This window comes from Oncorhynchus mykiss, chromosome 15 (genome assembly GCF_057628025.1).
Source record: "Oncorhynchus mykiss isolate SJ-2025 chromosome 15, ASM5762802v1, whole genome shotgun sequence".
NCBI lineage: Eukaryota > Metazoa > Chordata > Actinopteri > Salmoniformes > Salmonidae > Oncorhynchus > Oncorhynchus mykiss.
In genome coordinates this window covers 76,900,238-76,917,366 of record NC_143036.1, presented here as the reverse complement: position 1 = coordinate 76,917,366, position 17,129 = coordinate 76,900,238, and the positions used below count along the sequence as shown (strand labels likewise).

General features: G+C 48.1%; 2 protein-coding genes across 4 annotated transcripts in view; one reads left to right on the top strand and one right to left on the bottom strand.

The window, feature by feature from the left end:
* LOC110499708 (bestrophin-3) overlaps positions 1–823 on the top strand; it is a 14,522-nt gene extending 13,699 nt beyond the window's left edge. For all 3 annotated transcript variants that reach the window (XM_090201237.1, XM_090201239.1, XM_090201238.1), the window contains one exon: positions 1–823. This exon is cut by the window's left edge and continues 271 nt beyond it. In XM_090201237.1, the coding sequence (XP_090057363.1) occupies positions 1–687 (687 nt within the window). In that variant the 3' untranslated portion in view covers positions 688–823.
* Positions 824–1,107: 284 nt separating this feature from the next.
* On the bottom strand, positions 1,108–14,957 carry nots (nothepsin). Its single transcript, XM_036944992.2, has 9 exons — positions 14,738–14,957; positions 14,206–14,386; positions 13,734–13,851; positions 13,138–13,256; positions 6,802–7,001; positions 5,622–5,747; positions 4,827–4,971; positions 2,788–2,886; positions 1,108–1,525 (listed from the first exon to the last, which is right to left on the bottom strand). Exons 1-9 carry the CDS (start codon positions 14,794–14,796, stop codon positions 1,325–1,327), a joined length of 1,248 nt encoding a protein of 415 aa, XP_036800887.1. The 5' UTR covers positions 14,797–14,957; the 3' UTR covers positions 1,108–1,324.
* Between the last annotated feature and the right edge of the window lie 2,172 nt (positions 14,958–17,129).

Below are 17,129 nucleotides of genomic sequence, written 5' to 3'. Positions count from 1 at the left end.
CTGTTCCCCAGACCCAACCTCTTTAACTCCCATAACCCCCTCTCGACCAACCACCCTCTGGATACGCTACGGGAGGTTAGTAGTACTCTTTCTTCCCTGGACACTGAGCCCCGTACGCCGTCCTTCACAGACCTGCCTCAGTGGGTGGTAAGTCCACCTGCTTCTTCTGATGATCATGGGGATAGTGGTTATGGGGGTGATGGAGGGACGTGTGGGGCGTTATCTGGGGCTCCACAACCCCTGAATCATATAGAGGCCTTCTCCCAACAGACAGAGCATGAGCAGGCCTCAAGTAAGCCTGGGACTCCAGTAGATCTGTCCCCCATTGTGGAGGCTCCGGCCCTGAACACGAATCAGGGCAACAGCTGTACCCAACCGAGGCCCAAGAAGTTGAGCTGGAACGTCCCCAAAGACTGGTGTAAGCCACAGAGACGTCAGCTGTCCTTCCAGTTCTCCAGACAGGGCTCAAAGAGCTCCCTGCACAGCCTGCCTAGTCCTCAAGGCCTAGGGAGGAGGAGAGGCCGAAACACTTCCACAGCCCTCCACTTTCCTGCTGAGCCTGCCCAGTTCCAAGCACTGCAAGTCCCCGAGACAGACATTCTGGAGTCCAATGGTCATGAGAGTGACAAGAAGGACACCAATGACAGCCAAGAGAACAAGGACAAGTCACAATCGGAGAAGTCGTAATGTTCTTCTGACATACAGTCCATATCGACCTGCTGTATGAGTCACTTAACAGGCTCTCTAAGGGTGTACCCAGCATTATTATAATTGACACCCTAATAAACATCAAATGTTTGTTTTATAATAAAATATAATGTATTCAGTCATCGTTCACTGTTAATCATTGTACTCACTCACAAAATGATGCAACAAAAAACAACTAATTGCATTTAAACAATTATTTATTAACTTTAGTAGAATGGAAATGCATGAATTGTTCTCAAAAGATGCCAGACAGCCACTGATAAATCTGGACAGACAAACGTTCAGCCTTCCCATGAAGCACTTCTGTCTCAGTGATGATGACAGGAGGTGCAGCATGGTGATTCCATGCATCGCTTCATCCACTCTTCTATCACTATTCTTCCTTCCTTCCTTCCTTCCTTCCTTCCTTCCTTCCTTCCTTCCTTCCTTCCTTCCTTCCTTCCTTCCTTCCTTCCTTCCTTCCTTCCTTCTTTCTTTCTTTCTTTCTTTCTTTCTTTCTTTCTTTCCTTCCTTCCTTCCTTCCTTCCTTCCTTCCTTCCTTCCTTCCTTCCTTCCTTCCTTCCTTCCATCATCCATCCATCATCCCTACTTCCATCGCTCCATTTACCCTTCCCATCTATCTATCCATCTCTGCATCCAACGTTGTATAGCGTGTGTGTCTGGCCTTAGCGAAGCCCACCCTGTCCTGTCCCCGGTCATAGATGCTATAGTAATCAGAGAGGAACACGTCCCCTAGGATCCACAGAGGATCCGTCGAGGAGGGCAGATCCTCCCCCTGGAACCCACTGAAACAGATCTCATGATCACCCATCAACTCCTGAAGAGAGGGAGGGAGGAGGGAGAGGAGGAGGAGGGAGGAGGAGGGAGGAGAGAGAGGAGGAGAGAGAACGAGGGAGAGGAGGAGGGAGGAGAGAGAGGAGGATAGAGAAGGAGGGAGAGGAGGAGGGAGGAGGGAGAGGAGGAGGGAGGAGAGAGAGGAGGAGGGAGAGAAGGAGAAAGGAGGAGGAGGGAGGAGAGAGGAGGAGAGAGGAGGGAGGAGGGAGAGGAGGAGGGAGAGGAGGAGGGAGGAGAGAGAGGAGGAGGGAGAGAAGGAGAAAGGAGGAGGAGGGAGGAGAGAGGAGGAGAGAGAAGGAGGGAGAGGAGGAGGGAGGAGAGAGGAGGAGAGAGAAGGAGGGAGATGAGGAGGGAGGAGAGAGAAGGAGGAAGCAGAGAGAAGGAGAGAGAAGGAAAGAGAAGGAAAGAGAAGAAGAGAGGAGTGAGTGAGAAGGAGAGAGAAGGAGAGAAGGAGGAAGGAGGGAGAGAAGGAGGGAGAAAGGATGAGGAGGGAGGAGAGAGGAGGAGAGAGGAGGGAGGAGGGAGAGGAGGAGGGAGAGGAGGAGGGAGGAGAGAGAGGAGGAGGGAGAGAAGGAGAAAGGAGGAGGAGGGAGGAGAGAGGAGGAGAGAGAAGGAGGGAGAGGAGGAGGGAGGAGAGAGGAGGAGAGAGAAGGAGGGAGATGAGGAGGGAGGAGAGAGAAGGAGGAAGCAGAGAGAAGGAGAGAGAAGGAAAGAGAAGGAAAGAGAAGAAGAGAGGAGTGAGTGAGAAGGAGAGAGAAGGAGAGAAGGAGGAAGGAGGGAGAGAAGGAGGGAGAAGGAGAGGAATGGAGAGAAGGAGAGAGAAGTAGAGAGAAGGAGAGAGGAGGGAAGAGAGAGAAGGAGGGAGAGAAGGAGGGAGAAGGAGGGAGAGAAGGAGGGAGAAGGAGAGAGAAGTAGAGAGAAGGAGGGAGAGAGAAGGAGAGAGGAGGGAGGAGAGAGAAGGAGGGAGAGAAGGAGGGAAAAGGATAGAGAAGTAGAGAGAAGGAGGGAGAGAGAAGGAAGGTAAAGGAGGGAGAGAGTGTGTGTCAGAAATATGACAACGATCATAACAACCACTCATCAAATACCATATGTTTTTTGTAGGACACAAAAAAATGTATATCTATAATTTATACTAAAATGATTATCACACACAAGTTAACGTATATACTGTAATAGTATGTATGCCGAAATCTGGAAATATCTCACTTGTCATGTTCATTCACTGTCTGTTGGACCAGTACCCACCCTTTTGACGTAGGACTCAGCAGTGAGCACGTATTCCACCCCGTTGAGCGTGATGGTCACCTGGGGCAGGCTGGAGATTCGGGCGCAGTCAATCAGGTACTGCAACACATTTCCCTCATTGAAAAGCATTGAAGAGAATTTGAATTTCAGTGTACTTCCTGAATCAACTGGAATGTAAATGGCATTGAGCCTCGTGCAGCCCCTGTAACTCTACAGAGACCGGCATGGAATGGGCACACTTCTCCAATGGAGGTGGGGGTAGCTCCTATCACTAGTAGTACTAGTAGTAGTAGTACTAGTAGTAGTAGTAGCAGTAGTAGTAGTAGATGAAGCAGTAGAAGTAGTAGCAGCAATAGTAGCAGGATTCGTAGTAGTAGCAGTAGTAGTAGTAGTAGCAGTAGTAGTAGTAGTAGATGAAGTAGTAGCAGCAGTAGTAGTAGTAGCAGTAGTAGTAGCAGGATTAGTAGTAGTAGTAGTAGCAGTAGTAGTAGCAGGATTAGTAGTAGTAGTAGTAGTAGTAGTGGTGGTAGTAGCAGTAGTAGAAGTAGCAGTAATAGTAGTAGTAATAGCAGCAGTAGTAGTAGTAGTAGTAATAGTAGTAGTAGCAGGATTAGTAGTAGTAGTAGTAGTAGTAGTGGTGGTAGTAGCAGTAGTAGAAGTAGCAGTAATAGTAGTAGTAATAGCAGCAGTAGTAGTAGTAGTAGTAGTAGCAGTGGCAGTAACAGCAGTAGTAGCAGTAGTGGTAATAGTAGTATTTGCAGTAGTAGTAGCTGTAGTGGTAATAGTAGTAGTAGCAGCAGTAGTAGTAGTAATAGTAGTAGTAGCAGGAGTAGTAGCAATAGTGGTTATAGTAGTATTTGCAGTAGTAGTAGCTGTAGTAGTAATAGTAGGAATAGCAGCAGCAGTAGTAGCAGTAGTAGTAATAGTAGTAGTAGCAGCAGTAGTGGTAATAGGAGTATTTGCAGTAGTAGTAGCTGTAGTAATAGTAGTTGTTACATCTGCTCCTGCCACGCCTACTTCTCATCCTGAACCTCCCTAAACCTGCCACCACTCCCCAGTGATCTCTCCCTCTCTCTCTGTGTGTATGTGATTGTGTGAGTGGAGACAGGTGTGCTGGAAGCAGAGCAGATCCCCACCAGCTGCAACCTGTTCCATAATCAAATACTTAGCCCTGCCACTTCCATGCTGCCAGATCGTAGCCTCTACTCAGTCAGTCTGCATTTCAAGCTGTTTGTTCTTGCATAGATTTTCTTATCCTGTTTTCCCTAGCCTCACGCTGCTTTTTCTCTCCACTACAGTCCCGTCTGCTCTGACTCAGGTATCTGTCTCCAGTCCCGTCTGCTCTGACTCAGGTACCTGTCTCCAGTCCCGTCTGGTACCTGTCTCCAGTCCCGTCTGCTCTGACTCTGGTACCTGTCTCCAGTCCCGTCTGCTCTGACTCGGGTACCTGTCTCCAGTCCCGTCTGCTCTGACTCGGGTACCTGTCTCCAGTCCCTCGTCTTCCCTGCCCTGGATCCCTGCTCTACTGCTTCAATGGATTCCGCTCCAGACCTGCTTACACGGATCCTAATCTCCTTGCCCCCCAGGCTCAGCCTCAGTCCGGATTCCCTACTACCCTGCCATTGATTCCCCTGGACTGCACCCCATCTCCTCCCCCGCTATTCAATAAATACATTGGTTTACCTATCCTGGTCTCCTTGTCTCCTTGTCTCCTCGTCTCCTCGTCTGCATTTGGGTTCACCTGCTCCGCCAGGAGGAGGCAGAGTGGCTCATAATGGCTGGGATGGTATCAAACACGTGGTTGATACATTCCATTGACTTCATCCCTGCACTGCATCTCAGTGCTAGAGATGTCTCTAGAGACCCTGGTTCAATCTCGGGCACTATCACAACTGGCCATGAAAGGGGAGGGCGGCGCACACTTGGCCCAGCATCATCCGGGTTATGGGAGGGTTTGGTCATCATTGTAAAATAAGAATGTGTTCTTAACTGACTTGCCTAATAAAATAAAAGGCAGTTGGTAGTATATGTTATATTACCTCTCCAATGGAGGTGGGGGTAGCTCCTATCAGCTGTTGTAGAGCGAGGATGTCACGGGTGGGGCCGATGATGAGAGACGTGCCTGTATCAATGACGGCCTGACAGCCGCGGGGACAGAAAGTCAAGGCTCCCTGGACCTGTATACTGCAGTGGAAGAGGTGGAGCAAAACACGTGTTCAGAACTACAGGGAGATGACCTTTTTTACAAGAATTCAACCTCTAATTCGGCTGCCATTTTGGTTTACTAGGATACAGCAACAAGATGAGACGAGAGGGACTTTTCTGACCGGCGTCCCATTGACTTCCTGACTAGCCAAAAACCTGCCCTAACCTTAACCTAACCCTTAACCCTAACCTTCTTTTAACCAATTCTGAAATGTAATATTGGTTTGTACGTCACCCACGTCCCCTTAGTTTTCCCCACAGCATCACAATTGAAATTGGGGACAATTCCACTATTTCCCCAGCACAATATTCTCCTTTTTCTCAGTCATATCAAATGATCAAACAGCTGCCTCACTCTTGTGGGCAGCCCTACTACTAACTGTGGATATGTCCCCTGGTTTGACAGAGGGACAACTTGATATGAGTTATCCTGGTTCTGACCCAGTTTGACAGCAGGACAACATGATATGAGTTATCCTAGTTCTGACCCAGTTTGACAGCAGGACAATATGATATGAGTTATCCTAGTTCTGACCCAGTTTGACAGCGGGACAATATGATATGAGTTATCCTAGTTCTGACCCAGTTTGACAGAGGGACAACATGATATGAGTTATACTGGATCTGACCTGGACATCTTGATCTGCCAGTAGCTCTTCAGGGTAACAGGGTTCCAGTTGATGGGTCCACTGTAGAGCGCCTCGTCCATCCCTCCTATTAGCAACTCTCCCCCTGGGTCCCTCGGCATCTTACTCCTGGAAGCAGAAGCAACCAAATTACAATGGGTAAATGGATCAATTCTGCTCCTCTAGATCAGTCAGGGAGAGTGGGATTAGTCGAGACACACTTGTCTCTAGGAAACCATAGACAAAATGCATAAAAACTGGATTAGAGTGTCTGTTTATTGACTGGATTAGAGTGTCTGTTTATTGACTAGATTAGAGTGTCTGTTTATTGACTAGATTAGAGTGTCTGTTTATTGACTGGATTAGAGTGTCTGTTTATTGACTGGATTAGAGTGTCTGTTTATTGACTGGATTAGAGTGTCTGTTTATTGACTGGATTAGAGTGTCTGTTTATTGACTAGATTAGAGTGTCTGTTTATTGACTGGATTAGAGTGTCTGTTTATTGACTAGATTAGAGTGTCTGTTTACTGACTAGATTAGAGTGTCTGTTTATTGACTAGATTATAGTGTCTGTTTATTGACTAGATTAGAGTGTCTGTTTATTGACTAGATTAGAGTGTCTGTTTATTGACTAGATTAGAGTGTCTGTTTATTGACTAGATTAGAGTGTCTGTTTATTGACTAGATTAGAGTGTCTGTTTATTGACTAGATCAGATATACTCTGTGGTCCTGGGTAGTGTATTTACCATCATCATCATCAACATCATCAATAACAACATCATCATCAATAACAACATCATGATGGGTAGACAGTCAGATATACTCTGTGGTCCTGGGTAGTGTATTTACCATCATCATCATCATCATCATCAATAACAACATCATGATGGGTAGACAGTCAGATATACTCTGTGGTCCTGTGTAGTGTATATACCATCATCATCATCATCAATAACAACATCATGATGGGTAGACAGTCAGATATACTCTGTGGTCCTGGGTGGTGTATATACCATCATCATCATCAATAACAACATCATGATGGGTAGACAGTCAGATATACTCTGTGGTCCTGGGTAGTGTATTTACCATCATCATCATCATCAATAACAACATCATGATGGGTAGACAATCAGATATACTCTGTGGTCCTGGGTAGTGTATATGTGTTCTGTACCTACTTGCTGAGGTAGAAGGAGAAGATGGGTTGGTCCACAGACTTCTGGTTCATGATGCTGTCGAAAACGGGCGTCCCCAGTTCCTCAGCCAGGGAGGGGTACCCCAAGCCCAGCACCCCGTCAAACTTAGCCATGACAAAAACAAAACCTGGCTCGTACACCGACTCTCCGAACTCCTGGTTTTTCACCGTCAACGGGCCAATCTGGACAACCACAGGGACGTATCAGGTGAATGAATGACTGTATATATGTCCTCCCACACCTGATAAACTAGATAACGTTGGACAACCACAGGGACGTGTCAGGTGAATGAATGACTGTATATATGTCCTCCCACACCTGATAAACTAGATAACGTTGGACAACCACAGGGACGTGTCAGGTGAATGAATGACTGTATATATGTCCTCCCACACCTGATAAACTAGATAACGGTGGACAACCACAGGGACGTGTCAGGTGAATGAATGACTGTATATATGTCCTCCCACACCTGATAAACTAGTTAACGGTGGACAACCACAGGGACGTGTCAGGTGAATGAATGACTGTATATATGTCCTCCCACACCTGATAAACTAGATAACGTTGGACAACCACAGGGACGTGTCAGGTGAATGAATTACTGTATATATGTCCTCCCACACCTGATAAACTAGATAACGTTGGACAACCACAGGGACGTGTCAGGTGAATGAATGACTGTATATATGTCCTCCCACACCTGATAAACTAGTTAACGGTGGACAACCACAGGGACGTGTCAGGTGAATGAATGACTGTATATATGTCCTCCCACACCTGATAAACTAGATAACGTTGGACAACCACAGGGACGTGTCAGGTGAATGAATGACTGTATATATGTCCTCCCACACCTGATAAACTAGTTAACGGTGCATTGTATACGTGATGCTGTCATACCAGCCAACGGCTGTTAAGGTGCGTGAATGAGGACCCAAAAGCGAATTAACGTAAACAGAGCTTCTTTAATAAGAAAACAAACGTAGGCTCAGATGGACCGGCAGGTTCCGACAGGACAGGACAAGGTTGCAGCAAACATGACGATAGTCTGGTTCAGGCATGAACAACACAAACAAGAATCCGACAAGGACAGGAACAAAAACAGAGAGAGATATAGAGGACTAATCAGAGGGAAAAAGGGAACAGGTGGGAAAAGGGGTGACGAGGTAGTTAGGAGGAGACAAGGAACAGCTGGGGGAAAGCGGGGGAGAAAAGGTAACCTAAAACGACCAGCAGGGGGAGACAGGGTGAAGAGAAAGGACAGAAACAAGACACAACATGACAATACATGACAGTACCCCCCCACTCACCGAGCGCCTCCTGGCGCACTCGAGGAGGAAACCTGGCGGCAACGGAGGAAATCCTCGATCAGCGCACGGTCCAGCACGTCCCGAGAGGGAACCCAACTCCTCTCCTCAGGACCGTACCCCTCCCAATCTACTAGGTACTGATGACCACGGCCCCGAGGACGCATGTCCAAAATCCTACGGACCCTGTAGATGGGTGCGCCCTCGACAAGGATGGGGGGGGGGGGGGGGGGGGAGACGAGCGGGGGCGCGAAGAACGGGCTTGATACAGGAGACATGGAAGACCGGGTGGACGCGACGAAGGTATCGCGGAAGAAGAAGTCGAACTGCGACAGGATTAATGACCTGAGAAATACGGAACGGACCAATGAACCGCGGAGTCAACTTGCGAGAAGCCGTCTTAAGGGGAAGGTTCTGAGTGGAGAGCCAAACTCTCTGACCGCGACAATATCTAGGACTCTTAGTTCTACGCTTATTAGCAGCCCTCACAGTCTGCGCCCTATAACGGCAAAGTGCAGACCTGACCCTCCTCCAGGTGCGCTCGCAACGTTGGACAAAAGCCTGAGCGGAGGGGACGCTGGACTCGGCGAACTGAGATGAGAACAGCGGAGGCTGGTACCCGAGGCTACTCTGAAAAGGAGATAGCCCGGTCGCAGACGAAGGAAGCGAGTTGTGGGTGTATTCTGCCCAGGGGAGCTGTTCTGACCAAGACGCAGGGTTGCGAAAAGAAAGACTGCGTAAGATGCGACCAATAGTCTGATTGGCCCGTTCTGCTTGACCGTTAGACTGGGGGTGAAAGCCGGAAGAGAGACTGACGGAAGCCCCAATCAAACGGCAAAACTCCCTCCAAAATTGAGACGTGAATTGCGGACCTCTGTCCGAAACGACGTCTGACGGAAGGCCATGAATTCTGAAAACATTCTCGATGATGATTTGTGCCGTCTCTTTAGCAGAAGGAAGCTTAGCAAGGGGAATAAAATGAGCCGCCTTAGAGAACCTGTCGACAACCGTAAGAATAACAGTCTTCCCCGCTGACGAAGGCAGTCCGGTGACAAAATCTAAGGCGATGTGAGACCACGGTCGAGAGGGAATGGGAAGCGGCCTGAGACGGCCGGCAGGAGGGGAGTTACCGGACTTAGTCTGCGCGCAGACCGAACAAGCAGCCACGAAGCGACGCGTGTCATGCTCCCGGGTGGGCCACCAAAAACGCTGGCGAATGGAAGCAAGCGTACCCCGAACGCCAGGGTGGCCGGCTAACTTGGCAGAGTGAGCCCACTGAAGAACGGCCAGACGAGTAGGAACGGGAACGAAAAGAAGGTTCCTAGGACAAGCGCGCGGCGACGGAGTTTGAGTGAGTGCTTGCTTTACCTGCCTCTCAATTCCCCAGACAGTCAACCCGACAACACGCCCCTCAGGGAGAATCCCCTCGGGGTCAGTGGAGGCTACTGAAGAACTGAAGAGACGAGATAAAGCATCAGGCTTGGTGTTCTTAGAGCCCGGACGATAAGAAATCACGAACTCGAAACGAGCGAAAAACAGCGCCCAGCGCGCCTGACGCGCATTAAGTCGTTTGGCAGAACGGATGTACTCAAGGTTCCTATGGTCAGTCCAAACGACAAAAGGAACGGTCGCCCCCTCCAACCACTGTCGCCATTCGCCTAGGGCTAAGCGGATGGCGAGCAGTTCGCGGTTTCCCACATCATAGTTACGTTCCGACGGCGACAGGCGATGAGAAAAATACGCGCAAGGGTGGACCTTGTCGTCAGAGAGGGAGCGCTGAGAAAGAATGGCTCCCACGCCCACCTCTGACGCGTCAACCTCGACAACGAACTGTCTAGTGACGTCAGGTGTAACAAGGATAGGTGCGGATGTAAAACGATTCTTGAGGAGATCAAAAGCTCCCTGGGCGGAAACGGACCACTTAAAGCACGTCTTGACAGAAGTAAGGGCTGTGAGAGGGGCTGCCACCTGACCGAAATTACGGATGAAACGACGATAGAAGTTCGCGAAGCCGAGAAAGCGCTGCAGCTCGACGCGTGACCTAGGGACGGGCCAATCAATGACAGCTTGGACCTTAGCGGGATCCATCTTAATGCCTTCAGCGGAAATAACAGAACCGAGAAATGTGACGGAGGAGGCATGAAAAGAGCACTTCTCAGCCTTCACAAAAAGACAATTCTCTAAAAGGCGCTGGAGGACACGTCGAACGTGCTGAACATGAATCTGGAGTGACGGTGAAAAAATCAGGATATCGTCAAGGTAAACGAAAACAAAGATGTTCAGCATGTCTCTCAGGACATCATTGACTAATGCCTGAAAGACAGCTGGAGCGTTAGCGAGGCCGAAAGGAAGAACCCGGTATTCAAAGTGCCCTAACGGAGTGTTAAACGCCGTCTTCCACTCGTCCCCCCCCCTGATGCGCACGAGATGGTAAGCGTTACGAAGGTCCAACTTAGTGAAAAACCTGGCTCCCTGCAGGATCTCGAAGGCTGAAGACATAAGAGGAAGCGGATAACGATTCTTCACTGTTATGTCATTCAGCCCTCGATAATCTATGCAGGGGCGCAGGGACCCGTCCTTCTTCTTAACAAAAAAAAACCCCGCTCCGGCGGGAGAGGAGGAGGGGACTATGGTACCGGCGGCAAGAGCTACAGACAAATAATCTTCGAGAGCCTTACGTTCGGGAGCCGACAGAGAGTATAGTCTACCCCGGGGGGGAGTGGTTCCCGGAAGGAGATCAATACTACAATCATACGACCGGTGTGGAGGAAGAGAGGTGGCCCTGGACCGACTGAACACCGTGCGCAGATCGTGATATTCCTCCGGCACCCCTGTCAAATCACCAGGCTCCTCCTGTGAAGAAGAGACAGAGGAAACAGGAGGGATAGCAGACATTAAACATTTCACATGACAAGAGACGTTCCAGGAGAGGATAGAATTACTAGACCAATTAATAGAAGGATTATGACAAACTAGCCAGGGATGGCCCAAAACAACAGGTGTAAAAGGTGAACGAAAAATTAAAAAAGAAATGGTTTCGCTATGATTACCAGAAACAGTGAGGGTTAAAGGTAGCGTCTCACGCTGAATCCTGGGGAGAGGACTACCATCCAGGGCGAACAAGGCCGTGGACTCCCTTAACTGTCTGAGAGGAATGTCATGTTCCCGAGCCCAGGTCTCGTCCATAAAACAGCCCTCCGCCCCAGAGTCTATTAAGGCACTGCAGGAAGCTGACGAACCGGTCCAGCGTAGATGGACCGACAAGGTAGTGCAGGATCTTGAAGGAGAGACAGGAGTAGTAGCGCTCACCAGTAGCCCTCCGCTTACTGATGAGCTCTGGCCTTTTACTGGACATGAAGTGACAAAATGACCAGCAGAACCGCAATAGAGACAGAGGCGGTTGGTGATTCTCCGTTCCCTCTCCTTAGTCGAGATGCGGATACCTCCCAGCTGCATAGGCTCAGCACCCGAGCCGGCAGAGGAAGATGGTAGTGATGCGGAGAGGGGGGCAACGGAGAACGCGAGCTCCTTTCCACGAGCTCGGTGACGAAGATCAACCCGTCGCTCAATGCGAATAGCGAGTTCAATCAAGGAATCCACGCTGGAAGGAACCTCCCGGGAGAGAATCTCATCCTTTACCTCTGCGCGGAGACCCTCCAGAAAACGAGCGAGCAAAGCCGGCTCGTTCCAGCCACTGGAGGCAGCAAGAGTGCGAAACTCAATAGAGTAGTCTGTTATGGATCGATTACCTTGACATAGGGAAGACAGAACCCTGGAAGCCTCCTCCCCAAAAACAGATCGATCAAAAACCCGTATCATCTCCTCCTTAAAGTCCTGATACTGGTTAGTACACTCAGCCCTTGCCTCCCAGATTGCCGTGCCCCACTCACGAGCCCGTCCAATAAGGAGAGATATGACGTAGGCGACACGAGCAGTGCTCCTGGAGTAAGTGTTGGGCTGGAGAGAAAACACAATATCACACTGGGTGAGGAACGAGCGGCATTCAGTGGGCTCCCCAGAGTAACACGGCGGGTTATTGATTCTGGGCTCCGGAGATTCGAAAGCCCTGGAAGTGGCCGGTGGATCGAGGCGGAGATGGTGAACCTGTTCTGTGAGGTTGGAGACTTGGGTGGCCAGGGTCTCAACGGCATGTCGAGCAGCAGACAATTCCTGCTCGTGTCTGCCTAGCATCGCTCCCTGGATCTCGACGGCTGAGTGGAGAGGATCCGAAGTCGCTGGGTCCATTCTTGGTCGGATTCTTCTGTTAAGGTGCGTGAATGAGGACCCAAAAGCGAATTAACGTAAACAGAGCTTCTTTAATAAGAAAACAAACGTAGGCTCAGATGGACCGGCAGGTTCCGACAGGACAGGACAAGGTTGCAGCAAACATGACGATAGTCTGGTTCAGGCATGAACAACACAAACAAGAATCCGACAAGGACAGGAACAAAAACAGAGAGAGATATAGAGGACTAATCAGAGGGAAAAAGGGAACAGGTGGGAAAAGGGGTGACGAGGTAGTTAGGAGGAGACAAGGAACAGCTGGGGGAAAGCGGGGGAGAAAAGGTAACCTAAAACGACCAGCAGGGGGAGACAGGGTGAAGAGAAAGGACAGAAACAAGACACAACATGACAATACATGACAACGGCTCAATCCTTTCAAAACATTTACACCTTCTAAAGTAAACAAAGCATCAGGAAACAATGTTGCCCCCCACAAATGATGCAGCCCTCCCCCTCCTCTATTGCAAGACCCATCATTCACCCACGTTTAGTTAAAATAGTGCCAGTGCTGTTAGAGACATCGCATATGAGCCTAATGTATGAACGGAGACAGATCCACAGTCATCTCCCCGATTTCATCGTGGGGGACAATGATATATACCATCTAATGATATCATATGTGTTTACTACAATCCCCACTGGAAGCTGAGCTGACAGAAACAACACTGTAATTAATTTGGGAAAGTGGGCAGTACAGGGATAGGGGCTGGGAATATTGTGTCACCTTGAGGACTTCCCTGCCCATGATGCCCAGCATGTGTCCCTTGCCATAGTGGATGCCAAACATCCTGCCGTCGTGGGTGAACGTGCTGGACTCAAAGGCCTTGAACTTGCGGTGCATGCCTGGAGAGAGAGAGAGAGAGAGAGAGAGACAGAGAGAAAGGGGGAGAGAGAGAGAGAGAGAGAGAGAGAGAGAGAGAAAGGGGGAGAGAGAGAGAGAGAGAGAGAGAGAGAGAGAGAGAGAAGGAGAGAGGGTGGAACACAGTGACCTATAGAGGCCAGTCTGCTCTTGTCTGTGTCACACAGTCAGCAGATAAACACTGACTCTAGATAAACAGGAATACATTAGTCTGTTTGGAACAGATTCTAAACAGATAGGATGGAGAAGGTACATCTGTTTTATAGTGTGGTCCAGTACCAAAAAACAGATTGGATTAAGCACAGAAATACAAATGTCTGTTTACCCGTAAATACATGTCACATGACCATAATATATCTTGCTCTTTGGTACCATTCAGATAAACATGATTGTTGTAAAATAGTTATTTTGTCCCCTAGGTGTAGGTTCCGTTAATCCCCAGCTGTGTTCTGAAGTCTCACCACAGGCCTCTGAGACGCAGTAAGAGGATGGGACCCACAGGTCAGACGATCCCGTATCAAACACTACGGTGAAGTTCTGTTTCGGAGTACCCAGGCTGATCAGTCCATAGTACTGGGCCTGGACAATCACACACAGGGAACACATTGGCATTTGTCCATTCGTGTATTCTGAAATCTATACAGTGTGTTGATCAACTCTTCAGAAATGTAGAGGTCAGACTTCAACACAGTGACACGATAAAAGTACGATACGTGTTTTGATGTTTTTCAATATACTGGACTGATGATTGTTTCTCTCTCTCCATATAATACACCAGACACCACAACAGAGTCCCTTGTTCTCTCTCCATATAAAACACCAGATACCACAACAGAGTCCCTTGTTCTCTCTCCATATAATACACCAGACACCACAACAGAGTCCCTTGGTAGGGAACCAGCAGTTATTACACTTCCATTCAGTCCCACTTACATCCATGAAGTTGTAGAGCCTCTCGCTGCTCTTACCCAGCCTGAGAGAGGGGATACCAGGGGGGTAACACTGGGCGTACCTCCGGTTGAACACATCAGGCTGGTGGTCCCTCATGAAGTCCTCCAGGCGATTGGAGGCTCTCAGCTGGGTACGCACAGAGAGCATCTGACGCAGGGGGATCCTGGACCGAACACACTCAGGTTGGTGGCCATACTGAGGTAGTTTAGATACAGTACACTTGTAGAACTTTTTCATCCACCAGTAAGTCAGACTTTCGTCTGCTGAAGGTAATGTGTCCCCGGTTGAAAGCCTCTTTCATTCCTCACTTACTTCTTATACTGATTCTAATCAGGGTCGGGACAGATTATATATTTTTGGGGTTAGGGGCCCCCTGGGAACGTGCCCGCTCTGTAATCCGAACCTGATTCTCAGGCATTACCATAAATATTCAAGTAGGGCAAAAATATTATTTTCAAGTATCTTGAAAGGTTTTCAAACAAAGGACAAATGTTTAGGATCTGTCAGTTCTTACCTGATCAGCCCATGTGCAGTCCAGGAACAGCAGATCAGCGTCAACACAGTCCACCTCATCCTGACTGGTAGTGTCTGTCAGTGGCGGCTGTAGACACAACGGACTGGCTGCCGTTCAGCACTGAGAGGAAAGGGTAGGAGGTGAAAATGGGTGGATCTCATTTCCTTGATTCCTCACGTCCTCTCTTTATGCCTCCCCTGAATTCTCATTCAATGGATTTGGAGGTGAGGAGTCAGAGAAACGCAATTGATATTCTCCAATGGACTTCTGATCCCAGTAAGACCAGCCCTAACACAGCCCAGCATATCCCTCCAGGGGAAATGACAGTGAGACAGTAAAACTACGAGGATCTATGTGTTATGGATGTGTAACGTCCAGGATTGATGCATTCTTGAATGTTTTCAAGTGGATATTGTACTTCCTTGATTCTGGGTATTTGAGATTGCTGGATTCCCAAATATACATAAAAACACCTCCCATATTAGTCTAAACATCTATCCGGATACTTTTACCAGACTCTCAGGTTGAGGTGACCGAGACCTGCTATTGGTGTTCACGTTAGGTAAATACCTGTGTTTACTAGAGATCAAAGAGTCAATCAGACGATAACCAAAAGCAGCTTGGGTAGTACAATGTGTACAGAAGAGATTTAGATGTCAAAGTCAAACGCGTGATAGTCTTCTTGTCATGGTGTTAATGTTAAAAATAGAGTCATATTCTTAACATTATAGTACATCTATATCCTTCATTTGTTATAGTACATTTGGGCTTGTGGGTGGCGCAGCGGTCTAAGGCACTGCATCTCAGTGCAAGAGGTGAACACTACAGGCCCAGGTTGGAATCCAGGCTGAATCACATCTGGCCGTGATTGGGAGTCCCCATAGGGCGTCGCACAATTGACCCAGCGTCATCCAGGTTTGGCCGCCATTGTAAATAAGAGTTAGTTCTTAACTGACTTAGCTAGTTAAATAAAAACAATTATATATCCCTAATATGTTACAGTGTCATCAATACAATTAATATGTTATAGTAAGTACATGTACAGTTGAAGTGGGAAGTTTACATACACTTAGGTTGGAGTCATTAAAACTAGTTTTTCAACCACTTGACATCATGTGTTGTCTGTTCACACTGCTTTGCTTTATCTTGGCCAGGTCCCAGTTGTAAATGAGAACTTGTTCTCAACTGGCCTACCTGGTTAAATAAAGGTGAAATAAAAAACATAAAAAAATCATGGGAAAATCTAAAGAAATCAGCCAGGACCTTAGAAAAAGATTTGTAGACTTCCACAAGTCTGGTTCGTCCTTGGGAGCAATTTCCAAACGCCTGAAGGTACCGTATTCATCTGTACAAACAATAGTACACAAGTATAAACACCATGGGACCACGCAGCCATCATACTGCTCAGGAAGGAGACGCGTTCTGTCTCCTAGAGATGAACGTACTTTGGTGCGAAAAGTGCAAATCAATCCCAGAACAACAGCAGAAGTATCTATAACAACACTCTCTTCTTCTCTCCCTCCTTCCCACTCCCTCCCTCTGTCTTTTCCTCTCTCTCACTCCCTCTATCCCTCTCTCTTTAGTACGTTCTTGTGAAGATGCTGGAAGAAACAGGCACAGACGTATCTATATCCACAGTAAAACGAGTACTATATTGATATAACCTGAAAGGCAGCTCTGCAAGAAGGAAGTCACTGCTCCAAAACCGCCATAAAAAAGCCAGACTACAGTTTAAAATTGCACATGGAGACAAAGATCGTACTTTTTTGAGAAATGTCCTCTGGTGTGATGAAACAAAAATAGACCTGTTAGGCCATAATGACCATCGTTCTGTTTGGAGGAAAAAGGGGGAGGCTTGCAAGCCGAAGAACACCATCCCAACCGTGAAGCACGTGGGTGGCAGCATCATGTTGTGGGGGTGCTTTGCTGCAGGAGGGACTAGTGCACTTCACAAAATAGATGGCATCATGAGGCAGGAAAATGATGTGGATATACTGAAGCAACATCTCAAGACATCAGTTAAAGTTAAAGCTTGGTTGCAAATGGGTCTTCCAAATGGACAATGACCCCAAGCATACTTCCAAAGTTGTGGCAAAATGGCTTAAGGACAACAAAGTCAAGGTATTGGAGTGGCCATCACCAAGCCTTGACCTCAAGCCTATAGAAAATTTGTGGGCAGAACTGAAAAAGCGTGTGCGAGCAAGGAGGCCTACAAACCTGACTCAGTTACACCAGCTCTGTCAGGAGGAATGAGCCAAAATTCACCCAACTTATTGTGGGAAGCTTGTGGAAGGCTACCCGAAACGTTTGACCCAAGTTAAATTTAAAGGCAATGCTACCAAATACTAATTGAGTGTATGTAAACTTCTGACCAACTGGGAATGTGATGAAA

Bases quoted from the DNA above. Each gene is read 5' to 3' on its own strand.
- nots (XM_036944992.2), bottom strand. From the start codon at position 14,796: ATGAGGTGGACTGTGTTGACGCTGATCTGCTGTTCCTGGACTGCACAT. The intron at 4,972-5,621 runs GTCAGATCCAGT...CTTCCACTGCAG, and splicing joins TGGCAGATCAAGATGTCCAG to TATACAGGTCCAGGGAGCCT. The intron at 1,526-2,787 runs GTGGGTACTGGT...CCCTCTCTTCAG, and splicing joins CTGAGTCCTACGTCAAAAGG to GAGTTGATGGGTGATCATGA.